Source organism: Cavia porcellus, unplaced genomic scaffold (genome assembly GCF_034190915.1).
Source record: "Cavia porcellus strain 051 isolate PalLab524CR breed Dunkin Hartley unplaced genomic scaffold, mCavPor4.1 scaffold_5, whole genome shotgun sequence".
In the NCBI taxonomy this organism is placed as follows: domain Eukaryota; kingdom Metazoa; phylum Chordata; class Mammalia; order Rodentia; family Caviidae; genus Cavia; species Cavia porcellus.
Genome location: NW_026947488.1, coordinates 15,578,350 through 15,599,185, shown reverse-complemented (window position 1 = coordinate 15,599,185; position 20,836 = coordinate 15,578,350). Strand labels below are relative to the sequence as shown.

Genomic DNA, 20,836 nt, shown 5'->3' with positions numbered 1-20,836 from the left:
TTCCTAAGCCCCAAGAGGCCTGGGCGATCCTGGAGGTCGTGGGAGGCGGGTGCCTCCTTGGGATCTCAGCTGGCTCTGCAGAAGCAGGGCCTTCTTGCCCAACCCATCCTCAAATTCCTTCACTTCCCCTTCCATCAAGGTTGCCTGCATGGGGCCATGTGGGAGCCTTCTTGGGGACACTGTCTCTGAAACCGATGTGTTTCTCGGTGTGGGAGAGGTTGCTGGCAGCCCGAGCTCTTCTTTCTCAGTGCCCTGTAGGAGGAAACTTCAGACCTGAGGACAGAAGTCTAGTTCCCAATCCTTGTGCACAGTGGAAGCTTTTCATATTGTTTCATTTTTGGAAACAGGGTCTTACTATGTAGCCCAGACATTGGGGGATCCTTTTGTCTCAGCTCCAAGGTGGTGAGATTATAGCCATGGACTACCATGCTTGGGAAATTTGATATATTCAAAAATTCTACATAAACTGAGCATAGTGGCACATGCCTATAATTCTAGCACTCTGGACACTAAGACAAGAGGATTGCTGGAAGGTTGAGGCCAGCTTGGGCTACCCAGTGAGTTCAAGGCCAGCCTGAACTACATAGTAAAATCCTGACTCAAAAAGATGAAAAAAGAAAAAAAAAAAAAAAAAGAAATTCTGCAATAAAACCTAAAGCAAAAGCAGCAACCTATAAAACTGAATGTGGTGGCACATAACTGTAATCCTAGTACTTGGCAAGGCTGAAGGATCATGAGTTTGAGGCCAATCTGGGCAATTTAATGACTTACTGAGACCCTGTCTCTAACTAAAAAGTAAAAAATGGCTGCAGATATAGTTCAGTGTGAAGGTTTTGGTTTCAATTCCCAGGACCAAAAAACAACCTGAATTGTGGTAGTGGTTGTAAAACTATAAATTCCCTAAAAACCACTGAATTATATTACATATATTTGGTACTTTGAGATAGGATCTCACTATGTAGTCCTGCTGTCCTGGAACTCACTGTATAGCCCAGCTGGCCTCAACCTCAAGGAGATCCTCCTGTCTCAGTCTCCTGAGTGCCGGGACCACAGGTGTGTGTCACCACACTCAGTTTGAGTTGTATATTTTTAAACAACTGAATCTCAGAGTAGGTAAGTCATATCCCAATAACGCTGTTCTGAAGTTTCCTCCAGGTAGGATTGATACCTCTGGGTGTGCTAGGAACCGAGACCCCATCTCAGTTGGGTGTCCTCTTCATCTTGGTCTCTTGGTCAGATTTCCTCTCATCTCAGACTTTCAGGAAGCTGCCAGCAGTCACTGTCTTCTTTTTGGAGAAGTCTGAAATTTAATTCTGCAGACTCAGCTCCTACAGCTGTAAACACCTTGGCTCTCAGCCATTCTGGTTGAAATAGAAAAATGAGCATTGCAGGTTTCTGCCTCTCCCTGTCCCACTGCTCCGTGAATTTCTTAAGAAGACAGAGTCTGCCTCATTTACTGCTTGTTACTGAAACTCGAGGAAGGACAGGTCTCAACACCTATGGGGTGTAGGCCTGGCCAAGTGATAAATGCAGGAGACGTGATCCAACTTCAGAGCGGGGTCAGCAAGACCAAGGAGGCATCCAATACTTCTCCTCTATTCTTGGCCTAAGCAGCTTTTCATCTGGTCCCACAATGGCCACAGAGCCACTCTCTGTGGGAAGCGCACTTTGGGGCAGAAGCCTCCTTTCCACAGCTTTCCTGGAAATTTTCCCTGGAAACTGATTTGGTTTCAGAGAAGGGTCCTGAACAGTGAAGGGTCCTCCACCCCGAATTTGCCAGGACCTCTGAGCCACTCTTGCTGTAGTGGCAGAGACCTGGGAGGTTAAGATATTTAGCAACCGGAATGTGAAAGGCTGTTAAAGGGCATTTTTAACTGATGCAGGAGTTGTACACTTACAGGGTACCATGTGATACTTCAGTACATGTGCACAGTATGTAGTAATTAGACCAGGTAATTGGTGTATCTGTCATAGCAAATATTTATCATTTGTGTTGAGCACATCCAAAATCTTCTCTCCTTGGGTATGTGTATTAGTTCTACTTTAACATGAAGGTTGGGTTTTGTCCGGAGTTGCAACCGGAGTTCTCTGAGGCCTGACTCCTAGCCAGGAATTGCTACATAATTTGGGGGCCTTAGTGTCAAATGTGGCACTTCCGTTAACAAATTACTAAAGTCTTTTTGTTTGTTTGTTTGTTTGTTTGTTTGTTTTTTGGTCTTTTTGAGACAGGTTCTCGCTGCGCAGTTCAGGCTGGCCTTGAGCTCACTGTGTAGCCCAGGCTGGTCTCGAACTTGCAACAATCCTCCTGCCTCAGCCTCCCGAGTTCTGGGATTACAGGTATGAGCCACCATGCCCGGCAAAAAATTACTAAGGTTTTTTAAGGATGGTGATGCGTCAGGAGTGTAGCTGGAAGTAGAGTGCTTGCCTAGCTTGTGTGGTGTTTGATCTCTAGTACTAGGGCAAACAAACAAACAAACCCAACAGTGACAGAACAGAAGGCAAACACAGGGCTTTCTAATGAGAAGAAACTAGCCCCAGGGCCAGTTGGAGAAGCCCTGCTTATCCCAGTCACCTCTCCCAGAACTGGGGTCTAGTGGTGGCTTTTTTTTTTTTTTTTTTTTTTTTTTTGGTGCCAGGGATCGAACTCACAACTACACACTTGCCTTGCAAGCGCTTATGCCACTGAGCTAAATCCCCAGTCCCTAGAGGTGGCTTTTGAATCCAAAGTCACTGGAATATTTAAAAGCCCCATCTCTGCCTGGGGATTCAGCTCAGCGGCATAAGCACCTGCCTTGTAAGCAGGCAGTCGTGAGTTCGATCCCTGGTACCGGTAAAAAAAAAAGAAAGACAAAAAAAAAAAAAAAAAAAAAAAAAAAGCCCCATCTCTGCTCTGTGGGTCACCCCCATCTTGAGAGCAGAGGACTCCAGGCTGAAGGAAGAGACTCATCAGGGCAGGCAGCCATGCTTTCCATGGCATCCCAGAGGGACCCCACCTTAGGGTTCTCACCACAGAAACCAGAGCCTGGGACAGAAACGGGGGTGCCTGAAAAAAAATTCCCCAGGCCTCAGCTCAGTGTGGGCTGTCTGTGCTCAGGAAATATGGGCTAGTCAGGGGCTACAGGGATGAGCAAAGTCCAGCCCCTGACCCTAAGCAGCCCATAGCCTAATGGATACACTATGATCACAGACCACTGTGGGAAGTGGGAACCTGATGCAGTCTGGGGCGGGAGGGAGTTCAGGGAAGGCAGCCTGGGAGAGGCCACGTCTAGGCTAAGACTCCAAGGCTGAATTAGGCAAAGAAAGGTAGAAGTCACGACACACAGCAGATGCAAAGGTCCCAGGGCCAAGCACTTTTGACACATTAGGGAAATTACAAGTAGCTCAAGATGGCTGGGAGCAGTCAAAAAAAGAGATGGTTTGTGTGTCTAGACTGTGATTAATAAATGGATGCAGGTAAAGTACTTGGCACAATCTGTTGTGAATGGGTCTGTCATGCTAGCTCATTATAATCATGGTCTCGCAAGCCAATTTAAGGGTTTGGGACTTTATTTCAAAGTCAATGTGGAGACATTCAAGGGTTTTAAGCGCAAGGTCACTTGGTCAGGTTTGCAATAGGACCAGAGTTACAAGAGATTCCTGAGGCTGCAGCAGATTATAGACTAGAAGAGAAGCATAGCTGGAAGGCCAGTAGGCTAGTTTGGAGATGACGTCTGTGAGGTTCAAATATCCCTCAACAAACACATCAGTGTTCATTCTTAGTGTATGTCACCTCTCCTACGCAGCCTTCCCTGACCACACTTTCACTTCAGCAATGACACTGTGCTCACTACAGCTGCATGTAACATCCACGAGTTGCAAGTGTGTTGTTCAGCAAAAGAAACCACAAAGGGCTGGGCAGAGTGGTGCTTTCCCATAATTCCAGCACTCTGGGCGGCTGAGACAGGATCAAAGGTTCAAGCTCAGGTTGGGCAATTTAGCAATTTAGCAAGACCCCGTGTTAAAAGAAAAGGTCTGCAGACATAGCTTAGTGCAAAGGCACTTAAATCCCCAATTTTTTTTTTTTTTTTTCTTTTTCCTTTTTATCGGTACTGGGGATCGAACTCACGACTGCCTGCTTGCAAGGCAAGCGCTTATGCCGCTGAGCTAAATCTCCAGACCCCAATCCCTAGTATTGAAAAACAAAAAACTACAACACATGACACAAAGTAGCATCATATGATTTTATTTATGTAAAGTTTAAGGAACAGGACCCAATGTGGTGGTGCGAGTCTGTAATCCTAGCACTCTGAGAGGCAAAGGCAGAAGGATCACAAATTTTTTTTATCAGTACCTGGGATCAAACTCACGACCTCACACTTGCAAGGCAGACGCTAAATCCCCAGCCCCAGAAGGGCCACAAATTTGAGCTCAGCCTCGGCAACTAAGACTTAGCAAGAGCCTGTCTCAAATTACAAAAGGGCAGGAAATGTAGCTCAGTGTAAAGGCCTCGAATTCAAACCCTAGTACCAATAAAATAATAATAGACTATAATGTTTATTTCTTTTTTCTTTTTTTTTTTTTTGTCTTTTTCGTTTTTACTGGTACCAGGGATCGAACTCACGACTGCCTGCTTGCAAGGCAGGCACTTATGCCGCTGAGCTAAATCCCCAGCCCCTAGACTATAATGTTTAAGTATATTCAAATAGTACAACTATAAAAGCCTGAAGTGACTATCACAGTGGTCATAACAGCAATTATCCTCTAGGGGGCTTCTGTTTACTTAGTGCATGAGAGATACTAACCAAAATGTTCATTTGTGATGTCATTAACACTTATATTTGGGGTACACATGCTCTTCTCTTTTTTCACTATGGCATCCAATACGGTCTTCAACACCTGGGTACAAGTAATCCTCCAGCTTTACCATCCCCAGTAGCTGGGACCACACACAGGAGCCACCCTGCCCATATCACATACTTTTCCCCCTCCATCCCTCCTATGCTTCCTTCCCACCTGCCTGCCTGCCGTGCTGCAGACTGAACCTGAGGCCTTTCACATGCTAGGCAAGCACTGAGCTTCATTCCTAGCCCACACATGCTGTTGATTTTCCCTGCATGGGGGTTTAACCTTGGGCCTCTGTACTGTGCTATATTCTTGGCCTATTTTGCACTTATAAAATTTTGAGACAGGGTATTGCTAAATTGCCCAGGCTGAGTTTGAACTTGCAATCCTCAAGCCTCAGCCTCCCTGAGTGCTGGGGATTATAGGTGTGCACTCCATGCCCAGGCATCATGTGGTATTAACAGGTTTTAAAAAGTATGAGTTTTCTCTAGGGTAGTTGAGGATGGAGGGAAGAGATTGATTTTGGCTCTGTGGAAAGTGAGTTAGGAGGTAAGGAACACATGAGGGACAAAGTCTGGAAAACAGATAAGGAGGTGAAAAGCAGTGCTGAACCCTGGTTAGGGAAACCCGTTAAGATGGAAGTAGGAATGTACAGGCTGCTGTCTGAAGTCAGATAAATCACCTCTGGGGTCCAGATTCCTTTCTGCACAAGACCAAAAAGTGAGGTTTAATGGAACCAGTCTTGGGTGCTGATACAGGGAAATCTGAATTTACAATCTGTTGTTACTTCAAGGGTATGTGAGCTTGAAAAATGTCACCTCTCCTACCCTAGGTTTTTTTGAGACAGGATCTGGCTATGTAGTACAGGCTGGTATTGAACTTGTGACAATCTTCCTGAGTCTTGGGATAACAGCCATGTGTAATCATGCCCTGCTTTTTTTTTTAACAGAAAGAATATTTAAGATTTATTGGGAAAAAGAAAACTACCAGCTGCCCTATGCATGGGGCAAGTACTGTACTTGCTTCATATGTGAAAAGGAGATGAGGGTCAAGACAAATGAAAGGCAGAGTTAGCAGAAGTTCAGTGTGCCTAGGCCAGGCCTGGTAGCGCTCCTGTAATAGCAACACTCGGGAGGCTGAGGCAGGACCACCATTGCAAGTTCGAGACCAGCCTGGCCTACAAAGTGAGCTCAAGGTCAGACTGCATAGTGAGACCCTGTCTCAAAGAGGCCAAAAAAAAAAAAAATAAATAAAAGTTCAGTGTGGCTAACACAGAAAGTGAGCTGCTGAGCACAACTTAATCACTGATACACACTCATTATAGGTGTTGTGCCAATTTAAGATGAGTGTTAAGTTTATAGCATTACTGCAGAGGACGATTACTTTTCTAGTTTTTTTTTTGTGGTACCAGGGATCAAACTCAGGACTCACACTTGCCAAGCAGGTGCATGTGCCGCTGCGCTAAATCTCTAGCTCCACTTTTCTAGTTTAAAGATACTATACTTTTATTTCTATGTCCTTGGGAGTTGCCTACTTTGGAGGCAGAGGATTTAGGGAGAAAAGCAAGACAAATTTGGAAAGCTTCCTAATAGTATACCGTTTTTAAAAAATTAATTTTGATACTTGGTCTCACTTTGCAGTTCAGTCTGGCTTTGAACTCTTTTTGTAGCCTAGGCTGGCCTGAAACTCACTGCAGCCCTCCTGCCTCAGCCTCCTTGACACATTTGTTATATAAGATAATCACATTCATCATAGAGAACGTGTACCTCCCTGTTTTTTCACATGCAGATCTGAGGGAGTAATTTTGATTCCCTGATAAAAAAGCATAGACATTTTGGGACGTTTGTTGTCTTTGTTATCACTTAACAATGAATGAGAAAACACTTTGAAAACATAAAAGAACAGATGTCAATCACTGCCTGGTTTCTACATTGCAGTGTAAGAGACTAAGTTGGGGGGCTTTTAAATCTGCGTGCTGTGTAAATTTTGGCAACCGTATACTTCAATGACCAAATCAAGGCACTTTTGAGAAAAGAGACAATATTACTAATTACACCAGAACACAAGCATAAACTAAGACTTCTTGCTGTGGCAAGTGGTCCTCCGAGGGAGGCCTGAGGCAGGGCCCATTTTGGTTTCCTCCAGGAAGCTCTTGAGGGCAGGAACCTCTGAGCGTGCCGACCTCGACTTATAGCTATCAACACAGGCCCCAGAAGATCGCAGCTGACATTTATTAAGCACAAAGTGTTCCCAGTCTGTGCTAAACACGTGCATCACCCTAGATGACTCTGGCCGAGCCCTCTGGACCCCGCCTAAGTCGCACATCTAGGATGGGGCAGGGGTCTCAAGGGCAGCAGAGCGACTTTGATCGCGTATGTCTTTCCAGCTTTCCCCCACGCAAGCCGCAGGCAGACGGAGTCTAAAGCTCCAACCCCCCACCCCCCTGAGCCCTCTGGATCCCCAAGACAAGCGCCGCTGTGCCAGCAGGTGGCAAACCTGTTCCCTTCCAAAGCGACCCAGGGCCGCGGGCTCCGAGGCCGGGGGTGGGGTGGGGTCACCGCTGAGAAGCGCGCCGCCGCCCGAAGCCGGCCGCGGGCCCCCGGCCCCCCTCCCTCCCTAGGCAACACTGGGCAGCGGCGCTGGATCCTCGCGACACTTTCCGCAGTTGTTTCTGCGGCGCCGCGGGTGACCCGAGACAGACGCTGTGTCACCGAGCACCGAGGCTCCTGCGCTCACGCAGCCAGGCGACGGTTGGGGAGCCCCTCCGACTCAGTTCAGAGCTTTCCAACTACACCCTCAGCCTCGGCCGGGTCCTCGCCTCTATTCAGCAGCACTTGCCACACACGCCCAGAGAGGGTAAGAGCCCGGCTGCAAGTGGCAGAGCCGGGCGGAGACTAGGACCCAGGGCCCCACTGCGTCCCGCGCCGACGTCCCCGAGGCTCCGCCCCCAGGCCGGCGGCTGAACGCCATTCCCCAGCAGATCCCAAAGCATCCTCGCTCCCCATGTTTGCCCAAATAGACCCTTTGGGTATGCTCAAGGGGGATACTGAAGCCAGGGCTGTTTCTAAATTATCTTTTCCTTATTCTACACCTCAGGGAGAGCAAATGTTTCCCTCCTCTCTGAGCTGCACGGGACAGCGGGGAAGGACGGGGGAAAGGGGAGGGGGCCGAAACCACTGTCTGAAGAGCCGGCAGACTCTGCCACACTCAAGATGGCGCCGACACCGCGGCGAGGTCCCTCAGAGGCGGAACCAGCGCATGCGCAGCGCGGAGTCCCGGGCCGGGACACAAGATGGCGGCAGCGGCACTGGGGAGGGCGAGGCGGAGGCGGCAAAACGGGTGGTCGAGCAGAACTTGTAGCCGCATCCCCTCGAGTCCGCTCCGGGCAGGTAAGAGCTCCAGGAAGCCATGGTCTCGCCTCGAGCCGTGTCAGGGTCCGGGAGTCTGACGGCGGGCAGTGGTGGCCCCTCCGGCGCTTTCCACTCGAGGCTGTCGCTGGCCCGGTCTCTTTCGCCGCCGCCATCTTAGGCCCGCGGGTGGGCAGCTGGGCCGGTGGCCGGGGTGGATGAGGTGGGCCCGGAGAGCGCGGGCGGAGCGGCCTCCAGGGTCCCTCCGCTGCTGCCGCTGCCACCGCCTTTGTGTCGGGCTCCGACTCTGAGTCGCCTCAGCCCGGAGGCGGGAGCGCGCGGCAGGGCGGGGGGCGGAGCCCGGGAGATGGGCTGGCGCGCGCGCGCCGAGCAGCCCGCCCCCTCTGGGGTTGGGGTAGGGGAAGGTGCACGCGCACTGGGAATCCACCTTCGCGCGCCCTCGCGCCTGAGCCGGCCTCGAGCCCTGGGACTCCGCCCTCCTGGCCCAAAGAATTCTGATTGGTACAGTACTGAGATGCTCCCGCCCCATCTTCCAATGCGGGGATCCGCTGCTTTTTTCTGGTGGGTTGCTCGGATTGTGCAGGTACAGATGCTTGGCCTTAGGCTGCCTGCGCTGTTTCAGCTGCGGGTTGCGTGGGTTGTGGAAGCCACAGGCTAAATAAAAATAAGAGCAGCCACCTCCTATTGAGAGTGTGCTGGGGATCGAATGCAGGGCCTCACGAATGCTAGGCAAGCTTTTCACCCTGAGCTGCACAATAGCCACTTCCCCAAGACGAATTTATTTTTTTTCAGTTTTTTTCTTTTTTTATCGGTACCGGGGATCAAACTCTAAATCCCCAGCCCCTCCCACGACGAATTTAAATTGGTAAAATTTTCAAGCGGTGCAGAGTGAAAAAAAGTCATCTCCAAAGCTTACCTTTGAGTGTGTTTTAAAATTTACAAATTCTTTTGTACCGCCCCTCCCCATTTCTGGCTTCTAAGATGTGGAGTATGTGAATCTTGTTTTTTGTTTTGTTTGCTTTGAGCAAGCTGCTTGATGATTCTGATGCACAACCAGTTTTGGAAACAGAGTACTGCAGTGTCCCCATTTGGCCTCACACTAAAACTACGTCACTTTTGAGTCTTCTACAAAAAGTACATCTGTCTTGTGCATCAATATCACAGGACGTTTCTAAGGAAAAATGTTTTTCAATAAAGGTGAACAAGATGTGTAATGTGTTTGCATGTTATTTTTCTCAAGACATTAAGAAGTGTCTCTTTCACTTAGTGTGGGTGGCTTGGGATGGTGCCCCTCATATCTACAATGTGTATTTGTTTACTTTTCTTTAGGCTAAGGATACTTTGGTTGGTGGGACCAGCTGCATAATTTATGGAACCTGATGTGTAAAATGAAAATATAGAACCATTTGTTTAAAAATTACCCATTTGAACCCAGACGTGGTGGCTCATGCCTGTAATCCCAGTACTTGGGAGGCTGAGGCAGGAGCATCCTTGGGAGTTCAAAACCAGCCTAGGCTACAAAGTGAGCTCAAGGCCAGCCTGAACTGCACAGCGAGACCCTGTCTCAAAAAGACAAAAAAAAGACAAAAATTACCCATTTGGAGGACCCCTCCTGTCTCTCAGGAGCATTCATCTTTCCTATTTACCATTCCTATTCCTCAATAAATTTTCTTGCTCTTAAAAAAAAGTTACTAAAAGCTGAGTATGATGGCATGAACCTGTACTCTCAGCTATTCAGGAAGCTGAGGCAAGAAAATGGCTTGATCCCAGGAGTTGAAGAGCAGCCTGTACAACTTAGCAATACCCTGTCTCAAGTGAAGGAATGAATGAATGAAAGTTCTATGCCAGATGTGCAGCTCAATGGTAGAGCACTTGCCTAGCATGTTCAAGGCCCTGGCATTGCTCCCCAGTATCAACAAGAATCAAAAACAAAATTATGATAATGACATCAAAGCATTAAATCAAGCTCTGGGCCACTCTGGTACAGAAGCCCTATCCAGCCATGCAGGAAATGCCCATGAAGGTGAACCTGTAGTTTAGAAGGCTTGAGAAATCCTGTTTTTATCCCCGGAATTTCCAGATTCCCCCCTCCCCGCCCTCCAACCCTGCCCTGGATGATTCTAACATGCTCTGTGTCCTTGCCCCTCTATCTGTGCAGCATTCACAGGATCAGTGACTCTTTTCTTCTGTTTGCTCTCCAGCTGCTGATTCAAGAAGTCCTCTGGGCCCCTGTCCACTCCACTGCTGACCAGCCCACTCACTTGTGCTGAGCCTTTCTGAAGGCCTGCCCCTGACCTCTGTTGGACCCTGAGAAGTGGGAGTCAGTTCGGCTGGAGAAGAAAACCCTCTCATGCTAACCTTGCAGACCCCAGTGGGTGAGAGAAAGGGAGACTTCATTCAGCCTTAAAACCTATGAGCTAAACCTGCAAGGAAGGAATAGTTCCAGATTTCATTGTTATCAAAGCCCTTTTTGATGTACATATGTCCTGTTGGCCCTGTGTTTTTTATCTGCCAGACTGTACCAATGAAGTAACTTGATTTTTCCCTTTCCAAATGAACAAAGACATTTATGACTGAGTGTACAATAAAATCAATGTCCTGATGATTCATATGATGTTAACAGCCAATCAGAGCTCCTGATCAGCATGAGCTAATCAGTGTGGCTCCAATGGATTGGTGCAATTTCAGCATGCAAAGATATTGTTTAAATTTGTGTTTGTGTTATTGTGGGTAAAAGTTTGGTTTCTTGTGGGTGTTACTATATATTGAAAACAATTTTAGCATCGCTAATCTCATCACTTGACACCCCAGGAGTCTAACAGACCTGGGTGGGAACCACTCCGGCCATTGAGGATTCTACTGGGTGTGCTTTAGGTGAGGGTAATGAGTATAACCCTAAAGGAGCTGGCCTCCTTGCTGATAGTGAGTTTTCACATGAGGATTCCGAAGTACTGAATTTGGTAGTCCTCTCTTTCATTGGTTCTTTTAGCACAATAGTTTCCTGCCTATAATGTAAAAAAGAGACACCATGCCCCTTGGCCAGCTGTGCTTTGCTTCAGTTAGATTTTACTAGATGAAAACAATAAACTCCTATTTTCCCCAAGAGAAAGAAATTACTACTTACAGGAATGGCTTCTTGACAGCAGACCCTGTTCTGTCTTGGTTGCTGCTTTTCATGCTTGTAAATGTTTGTAGAATTAGTGGAGCTCATCTTGGGACCAGGTACCATGCTGAACTCTGGAGAGATGCATTGGAACCAGTTCCTATCCTGCAAATGCTGACTAATGAGGCAAACCCAGTTGATAGACCAAACCATCTGAGTACTATAGCGGTGGTGTTCGTGGCACAGAAGAGGAGCCCTGTTTAGTGGCAGGGAGGTAGAGAGAGGTGGCAGTCCAGGAGGACTACCTGGGGGATGTGAGCCCATGGTCAAGCCAAGCAGAGAATTGGGGAACGGTATTTTAGGCAGAAGGATCAGTGGGAAGAGATGCTCATCGTAAGAGTTGAGGGGATTGCATGGAAGATCTAAGGCTCCCTTCTGCGGCATTGTGCTAGCCCTCAGGAGAGGTTAGGATTGAATATCACCTGGGTGGTCCCCAAGGTCCTCTGTTGTAATTAGTGGATGAGGTGGAGCTGACAGTCTTAACATTTTCTGTAGCAGGTCCTGTGAGGGTGCTGAGATGGCCAATGAGAATCACGGCAGTCCCCGGGAGGAAGCATCCTTGCTGAGTCACTCTCCAGGCACCTCCAATCAGAGCCAGCCCTGTTCTCCAAAGCCAGTCCGCCTGGTACAGGATCTCCCAGGTACTAGGGGGGGCCGTGGTGGGCGGTGGGTGATGGGTAGGAAGGATACTCTGAGAGCACTCATGACCTTCTCTGGGTTCCATGCTTATTTGCAGAGGAGCTTGTGCACGCAGGCTGGGAGAAGTGCTGGAGCCGGAGGGAAAATCGTCCCTACTACTTCAACCGATTCACCAATCAGTCCCTGTGGGAGATGCCTGTGCTGGGGCAGCATGATGTGATTGTGAGTGCCAGCCTACGGCGGGTCTCAGAGCTGCCTCTGGCACCTGAGGTGTCTCCAAACGTACCACGTGCAGCTGTTCTGTGCCTAGTTCTGTGCTGATGCCAGCAGTTACAGTATCGAGAGATAGGCGGTCCCTGCCCTCATGTAACTTTGGCTTGACAGAAAGCGACCAATAAATGAATGACTATCATAGTGCAGCATAATGAACTCATTCTATATGTTGGGCGCTGGGCCAGTGGGACACTACCCTCTTGGCATGCGCCAGTCTACTAGAGGGGAGGGATGTGAGGGTTACCCGTGTGGCACTTGTATGAAGAATAGTGTTAGAGGACATTAGCAATCCTGACCTGGTCTAGGGTAGGTTAGAGGACAGGAAGAACTTCTCTGAGAATCAGCGTTGAAAGTGAGCTTAGCTAGGAAGAGTGTAGGTACTGATGTTAGTTTGATGTGTAGCTTTTCAGTCCAGTCTCAGCTGGGGCCGCCTTTATTGGGTATAACCAAGCCAGGAGGCTCCCCCATTTTGCAGATGAAAAGGGGAAATGACTAGTCTGAGGCTTTGTGGCTGTCAGTAGGTAGAGCGTAATTTATATCTGGATGTGACCTCAAGGGCACTGCTCACTACCTGATGTACTCTTGAGGTTCCATTCTCGCAGCCTTACTCTTTTTTTTTTGTCTTTTTCGTTTTTATCGGTACCAGGGATCGAACTCATGACTGCCTGCTTGCAAGGCAGGCGCTTATGCCGCTGAGCTAAATCCCCAGCCCCTAGCAGCCTTACTCTTGATGATAAGCACTTCCTGAGTTTTTCCTTTATTCCCGAGGTGTTTGTTTATAATACCTGGGATTGAGTCAGACCTGTTGGGTAAACGCTTTCCTACTGAGCTGCGCCCCTCTCAGTCTTCTCTTAAGGAAAATAAACATGGCTGAGTGTCAGTCTTATCTGTATGCTAAGCATACATACCAAGTCATATAATAGCATGATCATTTTATTTTATTTTTGTCTTTTTCCTTTTTATCGGTACCGGGGATCAAACTCACGACTACCTGCTTGCAAGGCAGGTGCTTATGCCGCTGAGCTAAACCTCCAGCCCCCCCGACCATTTTATTTTTAAAAATTTTTAAATTTTTGGTCTGTTAAGATAGGGTCTTGCTATGTGGCTCAGGCTGGCCTTGAACTCATTATGTAGTTCAAGTTAACACTGAACTCTAAGGGATCCTGTTAGCCTCTCAAGTGCTGGGATTATGGGCATGTACCACTACTCCCAGCTAGTGTCACCATTTTAAAGGCAAAGGAATTAAGGGAAGCAGCTTACCCAAGGGCACACGGTTGTAAGTAGCAGGCAAGAGCGGGGTGGCATAAGGATTCCAAAGTCTCGGGGCTTCTAAGCCTCTGATCCTGGTTGCAACTCTGCTGGTCTCCCTCCAGTCGGACCCTTTGGGGCTGAATGCGACCCCACTGCCCCAAGACTCAAGCTTGGTGGAAACCCCCCTGGCTGAGAACAAGGCCAGAAAGAAGCAGCTCTCGGAAGAGCAGCCAAGTGGCAATGGTGTAAAGAAGCCCAAGGTGAGTGTCGGGGGTGGTGTGGACTGGCTGGTGAGCAGCCAGCTCAGGCAGCCAGGCAGCAGCCTCCCTGGTCAGGAGGGGCTCTGAATGCAGTTTACCAGATGTACACTGCTGAAGTGAGGTTGCTAAATCTGACCGATGCTTTCATGACTCTTTTGCTGTAGGTTGAAATTCCTGTGACACCCACAGGTCAGTCAGTGCCTAGTTCCCCCAGTGTCCCGGGAGCACCAACCCTGAAGATTTGGGGTGCATCCCCTGAAGATAAACAGCAGGCAGTTCTCCTCCGACCAACTGAGTGAGTTTCTGCTGACAGACTTGGTGGGCGGCCAGCCTGGAACTGGATTGTGGCAGGCACATCATGTTCATTGATCCTGTCTCTGCCCCAAGGGTATACTGGGACCTGGACATCCAGACCAATGCTGTCATCAAGTACCGCGGCCTTTCAGAGGTACTGCCCCCGCATCCAGAAGTGGAGCTGCTGCGCTCCCAGCTCATCCTGAAGCTGCGGCAGCACTACCGGGAGCTGTGCCAGCAGCGAGAAGGTAGCTGCCTCCTGGCCCTCAGCCCCTTTGGTTTCCAGCCATTCTTAGCACGAGCTGGGGCTTCGGCACATGGACTTGGGGATGGCTCGGAGGAGTTCAGTGGTGCAAATCACGTGCTGCGGAGCGAAAGTGACCTGTTGGAGTCTTGGCTCCATAAACCACTGACTGTGACTCTGGGCTCACTGCTTAACCCCTTTGCACTTTAATTCCCTGTCTATAAGACAGAAATAGGAACAGTGCTTAAAGGTGGCTGCAGCCATGCAGTATCAGTACTGTTCACATATTTGCAGAAGAGCATAAATATAAGTATTTATACCTTACAAGATTATTACAAGGAGTGAAATGGCCAAATACTCAATAAACTACAGCTTTTAGTGTGTATAGTTAGTATATAAAGCTGTTTGATCTTGCTGAAATAGACATCTCTGTCGTCTTTTTAACCCTGTTATATTTTCTACTAGTCTTGGTAAAACTAGTGATTGTCAGAATACACTTTAGGAAGTAAAGTCTGGAAAATAAGCTGCAGAAGCCAGGCGTGGTGGCACACTCTTGGAGTCCCAGCCCTCTGGGAGACTGAGGCAGGAAGATTGCAAGTTTGAACCCAGCATGGGCAACAACTAAAATTATTTCAAAATAAAATATAAAAAGAGGCTGGGGATGTAAGCCAAGTATGAAGGTTCTAGCCGCAATCCCCAGTGTTGCAAAAGAAAGCTTCTCAAGTATTGGGGGCAATGTTTTACTTACTGTTGGCATGGTGCCTTCTATGTGCCAGGCCCAGAGTGGACCCTGTTGACCAAATCCAGACCCTCAGCATTTCTCTTGTCTTGTAGGCATTGAGCCTCCTCGGGAATCTTTCAACCGCTGGATGCTAGAGCGCAAGGTGGTGGACAAAGGGTCTGACCCCTTGTTGCCTAGCAACTGTGAACCAATTGTGTCGCCTTCCATGTTTCGTGAAATCATGAATGACATTCCCATCAGGTACAGCTCTAAGGCTTGGTGGGGTGGTCTCTGTGCCCAGTTAAATATAGAAGATCTCCAACTCTGTGCACTCTGTCACCTAGATTATCCCGAATCAAGTTCCGGGAAGAAGCCAAGCGCCTGCTTTTTAAATATGCAGAGGCTGCCAGACGGCTCATCGAGTCCAGGTTTGGCTCTCTCTGCCCCACATAAGACTGATCCACGGGGGGAGATTGTAGGCCTGCTCTCCTTACCCACTCAGCACTGTATCTGTGCCCCCAGATACAGAACTCAGGCTAAGTGCATGCCTAGGAGTTGACACCCAAGACACCAGTGAAGGGGAATGGGAAGAGGGTGGGGCAGACCCCTCAGTGGCTGGGTCCTGTGCACGAACGAGCCCTCTTTCCTTGCCTTTGACTGGCAGGAGTGCTTCCCCTGACAGCAGGAAGGTGGTCAAGTGGAACGTGGAAGATACCTTCAGCTGGCTTCGGAAGGACCACTCGGCCTCCAAGGAGGACTACATGGTAAGTGGGCTCTGGGGTGAGGCCAGTTGAAAGGCCTTGTGACCACTTTACCCAGGGATCCTGCTCTTTCTGGTCAGGTTCCCATAGCAGACCCTTCCTATCAATCCCTAGACTCCTGATTAGAGATGTTATGTGTCTAGGCTTCTGGCTTTCTCAGACATTTTTACTAATGTTTCTTAATGGACTCTTAGGTGTGGACACACACAAATAGCTCTTTTCAACTTAATGAATCTGCAGTGTTTCTTCTGAGTAGATTGTTGGTAACAGATTGACAAATTGCTTTTGTGTGTGTATTCACACTATTCAAAGATTACCATCAGGCTGGGTGTGATAAAATTCACCTGTAATCCCAGTAATCGGAAGGCTGATGTAGAAGCATCTCTGTGAGTTTGAGGCCAGCCTGGGCTATGTAGTTCAAGGCCAGCCTGAACTCCATCATGAGACTCTCTCACAAAACCAAAAAAAAAAAAAAAAACAGCTACCACCAGATTCTTGCTTTTAAACATGTCCAGAACAATTCTGTTTTCTGGTCAAAACCTATCACTTCTTAAGCCTCTCCACCAGCACTAGCAATGGGCTTTCTTTTCAGGACCATTTTTCACAAGAGACAAGGTTTCGTACTTCACGAATAGTAACTGTGTACTTGACACGTAGAGAGTGACAAAGGTAGGTGTACTCACTAGCCAGAGTGACTCACTTTCATTCTTTAGTTTCACAGATGTGATTCAGCAAAATTACAAATGCCTGCCGGCATCCCTGCCAGCAACTAAAAGCTTAGTTTCTATGTCTGTACCAGCTGAGCTCCCAGAGCTGTTCTATAGTCACTTTTCCCTGATAGGCTGCAAATGCTATAAGCCGGACTGTGCGTGGCTTGTCTGTTTTTCTAATAATTATCAGCGGATCTATCAGTGTAAGTCCAGCAAAAACTCCTGGCATTTATTGAATATACATGTATGCCAGGGGCCTGGTAAACCTTGAAAGAGAATGATTGCATTTAATATTTAAACTGTCTTGTTAGGTATTTTGTGTTCCCTGGCAGTTGAGGAATGAGATTCAAGAGAAGCCAAGGGAAGGGGCTGGGGATTTAGCTCAGCGGCATAAACGCCTGCTTTGCAAGCACGCAGTCATGAGTTCGATCCCTGGTACCAAAAAAAAAAAAAACAAAAAAAAAAAAACCAAGGGATTAGTCCAAGGGACACGGGTAGTAAGCAGCACAGCCAGTTTCAGAAGACCGATAAAATTCTAGAGCCCTGCAGTCACATGTCAGTCCTGCTGAGGCCCTTTGGCCTGTACAAGTGTTCTGATCAGGCCTTTTCTCTAGGACCGCCTGGAACATCTGCGAAGGCAGTGTGGCCCCCACGTCTCGGCTGCGGCCAAGGATTCTGTGGAAGGCATCTGCAGTAAGATCTACCACATCTCCCTGGAGTACGTCAAACGGATCCGAGAGAAGCACCTGGCCATCCTCAAGGAAAACAACATTCCAGGTAGGGGCAAGGTGGTGGGGAGCCAGCAGCGAAGCTGTCAACTCTGAATCCCGGGCCATGGCTGAAGGGACAAAGGGTGGCAGGCCGCAAGCTGGGGACTGACTTGGGGAACCAGTTTCTCCCAGTGGTGGTTGGGCAAACCTGCCGTGTCTTTTGGCTTGGGCAACTTGGCCTTCCTCCAGGGAACAGGAATAAGTGATGAGAAAGAGAAACAGTCAGAAGTTGGTGGAGAAAAACAGGCCAGTAATAAGTAGATGGACCTGAGTTTACATCCATTCTCTGGAAGACTCACTCTTTCCAGAATGAGGTATAATAGTACCTGACCATAAGTATTACGTGACTGTTAGTAAGTTACTCAAGTAAACTGTTTGGCCCCCAAAGATTCCCGCTGTAACTCTCATCATGAGAGTAGCACAGTTTTCATACTTCAGCTCCGCAGCAACACTCCTAGGCCTCAGCCTGCTTGTGCAGGCTCCACAGCATGGTGAATAAGATCGGCTTCCGTGTTGGGTGTACAAACACAGGCCGCTGTTTCTGCCATAACAGTTGCTCGGTGGTTCATTGTTTTTAATGACTCTTTGTTCTCTTTGTAAGGAATTGGTTCACACCAGTTTACTGATCTGTAGAGTGAGACTTCATCTGTATAAGGGACCTGGTACACAGTAGGTGCTGAGGCTGTCTGGGCCACTGGCCCCTCACTGCTGTCCCTGTCCACAGAGGAGGTGGAAGCCTCTGAGCCGGACTCCCGTCTGGTGTACTGCTACCCACTGCGGCTGGCTGTGCCCGCACCCCCCATGCCCAGTGTGGAGATGCACGTGGAGAATAACATGGTCTGCATCCGGTACAAGGGAGAAATGGTCAAAATCAGTCGAAACTACTTCAGCAAGCTGGTAAGAGCTACTGGGATGTGGGCCTAGAAGGTAGTGCAGGTTGTGGCCTGGTATTTTTCTTGTCTCAAGAGTCCAGAAGCAGGTGGCCAGTGACGAGGTGATGGAACATTCCTAAAGCCAGCACTTTGTCCTACAGTGGCTCCTGTACCGCTACAGCTGCATTGATGACTCGATCTTTGAGAAGTTCCTACCCCGGGTCTGGTGCCTTCTCCGACGGTACCAGGTACAGGCCTGGGGCAGCAGGCGGAGGGCTTTCCCGGAGGCGTAGGGACATTCAGCCTGATGCTGACTGTGGCCACTCCACAGATGATGTTTGGTGTGGGCCTCTATGAGGGGACTGGCCTTCAGGGATCACTGCCTGTGCACGTCTTCGAGGCCCTCCATCGACTCTTCGGCGTCACTTTCGAGTGTTTTGCCTCACCTCTTAACTGCTACTTCCGCCAGTACTGTTCTGCCTTCCCTGACACAGATGGCTACTTCGGATCTCGTGGGTAAGAGCCAGGGGCTGGTGGCCTCCCTCTTGCCCATGTATGGGAAGCTGTCTTCACAGCACAGGCTGTATGAGTCTGTTTCTTTCTGATGCTTTAATGGCTGTAGCTAGGCAGCCGTGGGGTAGTTGCCTCCACTGCTTGTCAGCCATGTAACCTTGGACATGTCACTTAACTTCTGGGAGCCTCAGCTTTTTTGGCCCTGAGGGTGGGCCTGTGCACCCCCTAATCTGGCCCATGGGCTTCTAAGCGAATTAGCTCAGGTTTGGAATAGGATGTGCAGGCACGGGGGAACAAAAAGTGTAGCCCATGCCTCTGGGAGCTCATACTCTGCTCGTGGGTAGTGGGGAAGATAAGCACTCTCCAGAAGGAAGGGGTGGCCAGGCTGCCAAGAGGCCCAGCGCTCAGCCGCTGGGGGAGTGTTGGTTGTGCTTGTGCTGTGTTGGCTGTAAGCTCAGAGATGAATTGAATTCCAGCTCCTCCAGCTTGGTGGACAAGGGCATCCAAGCCTGAGCCTCTGTCCTCATCCTTTCAGTGGACGTGACCATTCCTTGTCCCAGGACAGATTAAGCATAAATATTGGCCACTAGCCTCCATGGTCATCTTCTCCGCACAGCTGTTTAAGGGCAGAGTGGCATCCATTTCTGGTTGAGGGACTGGGTGCTGAAGGGACTCAGAATGCTTGCCTCTACCCTCAGGCCCTGCCTGAACTTTGCCCCAATGAGTGGTTCCTTTGAAGCCAACCCTCCATTCTGCGAGGAGCTCATGGATGCCATGGTCTCTCACTTTGAGGTGGGTGTGGGTTTCTCACTTTGATGGAAGAGGGGGTAGGGAGAATTGCCAGCTGTGAGGAGGGCAGCCCCAGATGTCCACCTTGTGCTTCCTCCACAGAAACTGCTGGAGAGCTCACTGGAGCCCCTGTCCTTCATTGTGTTCATCCCTGAGTGGCGGGAACCTCCCACACCTGCGCTCACCCGCATGGAGCAGAGCCGCTTCAAACGCCACCAGCTGGTCCTGCCTGCTTTTGAGCATGAGTACCGCAGTGGCTCCCAGCATGTCTGCAAGAAGTGGGTGCTTGGGGAGGGAAGGGAAGGGGAAGGGGGCGGGGCTGGCCAGGCCGGGCTGATCAGGCCAGGCCTAGGCCCCGCCCCAGCCCCATCTTGAGCAGCTGCCTTTGTCTGCAGGGAGGAAATGCACTACAAGGCTGTCCACAACACGGCCGTGCTCTTCCTACAGAACGACTCTGGCTTTGCCAAGTGGGGGCCGACGCCCGAGCGGCTCCAGGAGTTAAACACCGCTTACCGACAGTCAGGCCGTAGCCATGGCTCCAGCTCTTCTTCATCATCTTCCTCAGAGGCCAAGGACCGGGACTCTAACCGAGAGCAGGGCCCTAGCCGAGAGCCTCACCCAACTTAACATACCCTGCGGGGAGGAGGAGCCCTGGGGATGCTGGTATGGACTGCTGGGACTCCAGCTTCTGCAGGCTGAGAGAACTCCAGGACCCTTCCCTGGGCTGGCAGCAGGACTTGGGCTGCCACTGATATAGGAATATTTTGGCCCTGCCAGGGCTCTCCCTCCCTGCCCTTTTCCTAACACCCCAACTCAGACTCAATCTAAGTCCTTTGTAAATAGGCCAATACCTTCCCAATCCCAGGCTGACCCTGTTGCTACCTTGTTTCATTTGTAAAAGGAAATACATAAATCCCCTAAGAATGTGTGAGGGTCTTGAAGGCAGAGAAGGCCAAAAACCTGGAGCTACTTTGGATCACTAACCACCATACCCAGGATCACCTTCTCACCCCTGGACCTCTGCCATAGCCTGGAGAACCCCATGCAACAGTCCCTGATGGCTTCTGCCCGTACTCGGCAGACTGGAGGAGACCAGGGCCTGTACCATTTAGCTCTAGGCTTCTATAGCTGGGCCAGCCCAGGTACGTCTGGAGATGAGGACCAGAAATTGTGCCCTGTGCCCAGGCTGAAAGCCAGATTCTTGCTGGGCGTGGAGCCAACCTTTTGAGCAGACAGCCTCAGAGCCACTATAGAGCTCAGGGTGCAGGACTTACTCAGAACCTTTGGTATGAAGTCCTGGGGAAGAAGCAGGGTCTAGAGGTGCTTGGCAGGACATTCCCCAGATCAGCTGTCCTAAGGTGAGGCCTCTGTACAAGGCACTGCCCTG

General features: G+C 49.4%; 1 protein-coding gene across 4 annotated transcripts; it reads left to right on the top strand.

Moving 5' to 3' along the window:
- The first annotated feature begins 7,034 nt into the window (after positions 1–7,034).
- Positions 7,035–20,373, top strand: Pcif1 (phosphorylated CTD interacting factor 1). 4 transcript variants are annotated; one of them, XM_013150369.3, is made up of 18 exons: positions 7,035–7,677; positions 7,918–8,210; positions 10,391–10,564; positions 11,848–11,993; positions 12,089–12,213; positions 13,638–13,775; positions 13,940–14,070; positions 14,163–14,317; positions 15,148–15,295; positions 15,379–15,462; positions 15,699–15,798; positions 17,120–17,282; positions 18,000–18,172; positions 18,309–18,395; positions 18,479–18,663; positions 19,359–19,452; positions 19,552–19,727; positions 19,845–20,373. In XM_013150369.3, the coding sequence occupies exons 4-18, from the start codon at positions 11,870–11,872 to the stop codon at positions 20,074–20,076; spliced, it is 2,115 nt and encodes a 704-aa protein (XP_013005823.2). In that variant the 5' UTR covers positions 7,035–7,677; positions 7,918–8,210; positions 10,391–10,564; positions 11,848–11,869; the 3' UTR covers positions 20,077–20,373. The 4 variants fall into 4 exon arrangements, with proteins under 4 accessions (XP_013005823.2, XP_003467747.2, XP_063104328.1 ...); XM_003467699.5 differs by having other exon boundaries at positions 7,035–8,210; positions 11,851–11,993; XM_063248258.1 differs by having other exon boundaries at positions 7,035–8,210.
- Positions 20,374–20,836: the final 463 nt, after the last annotated feature.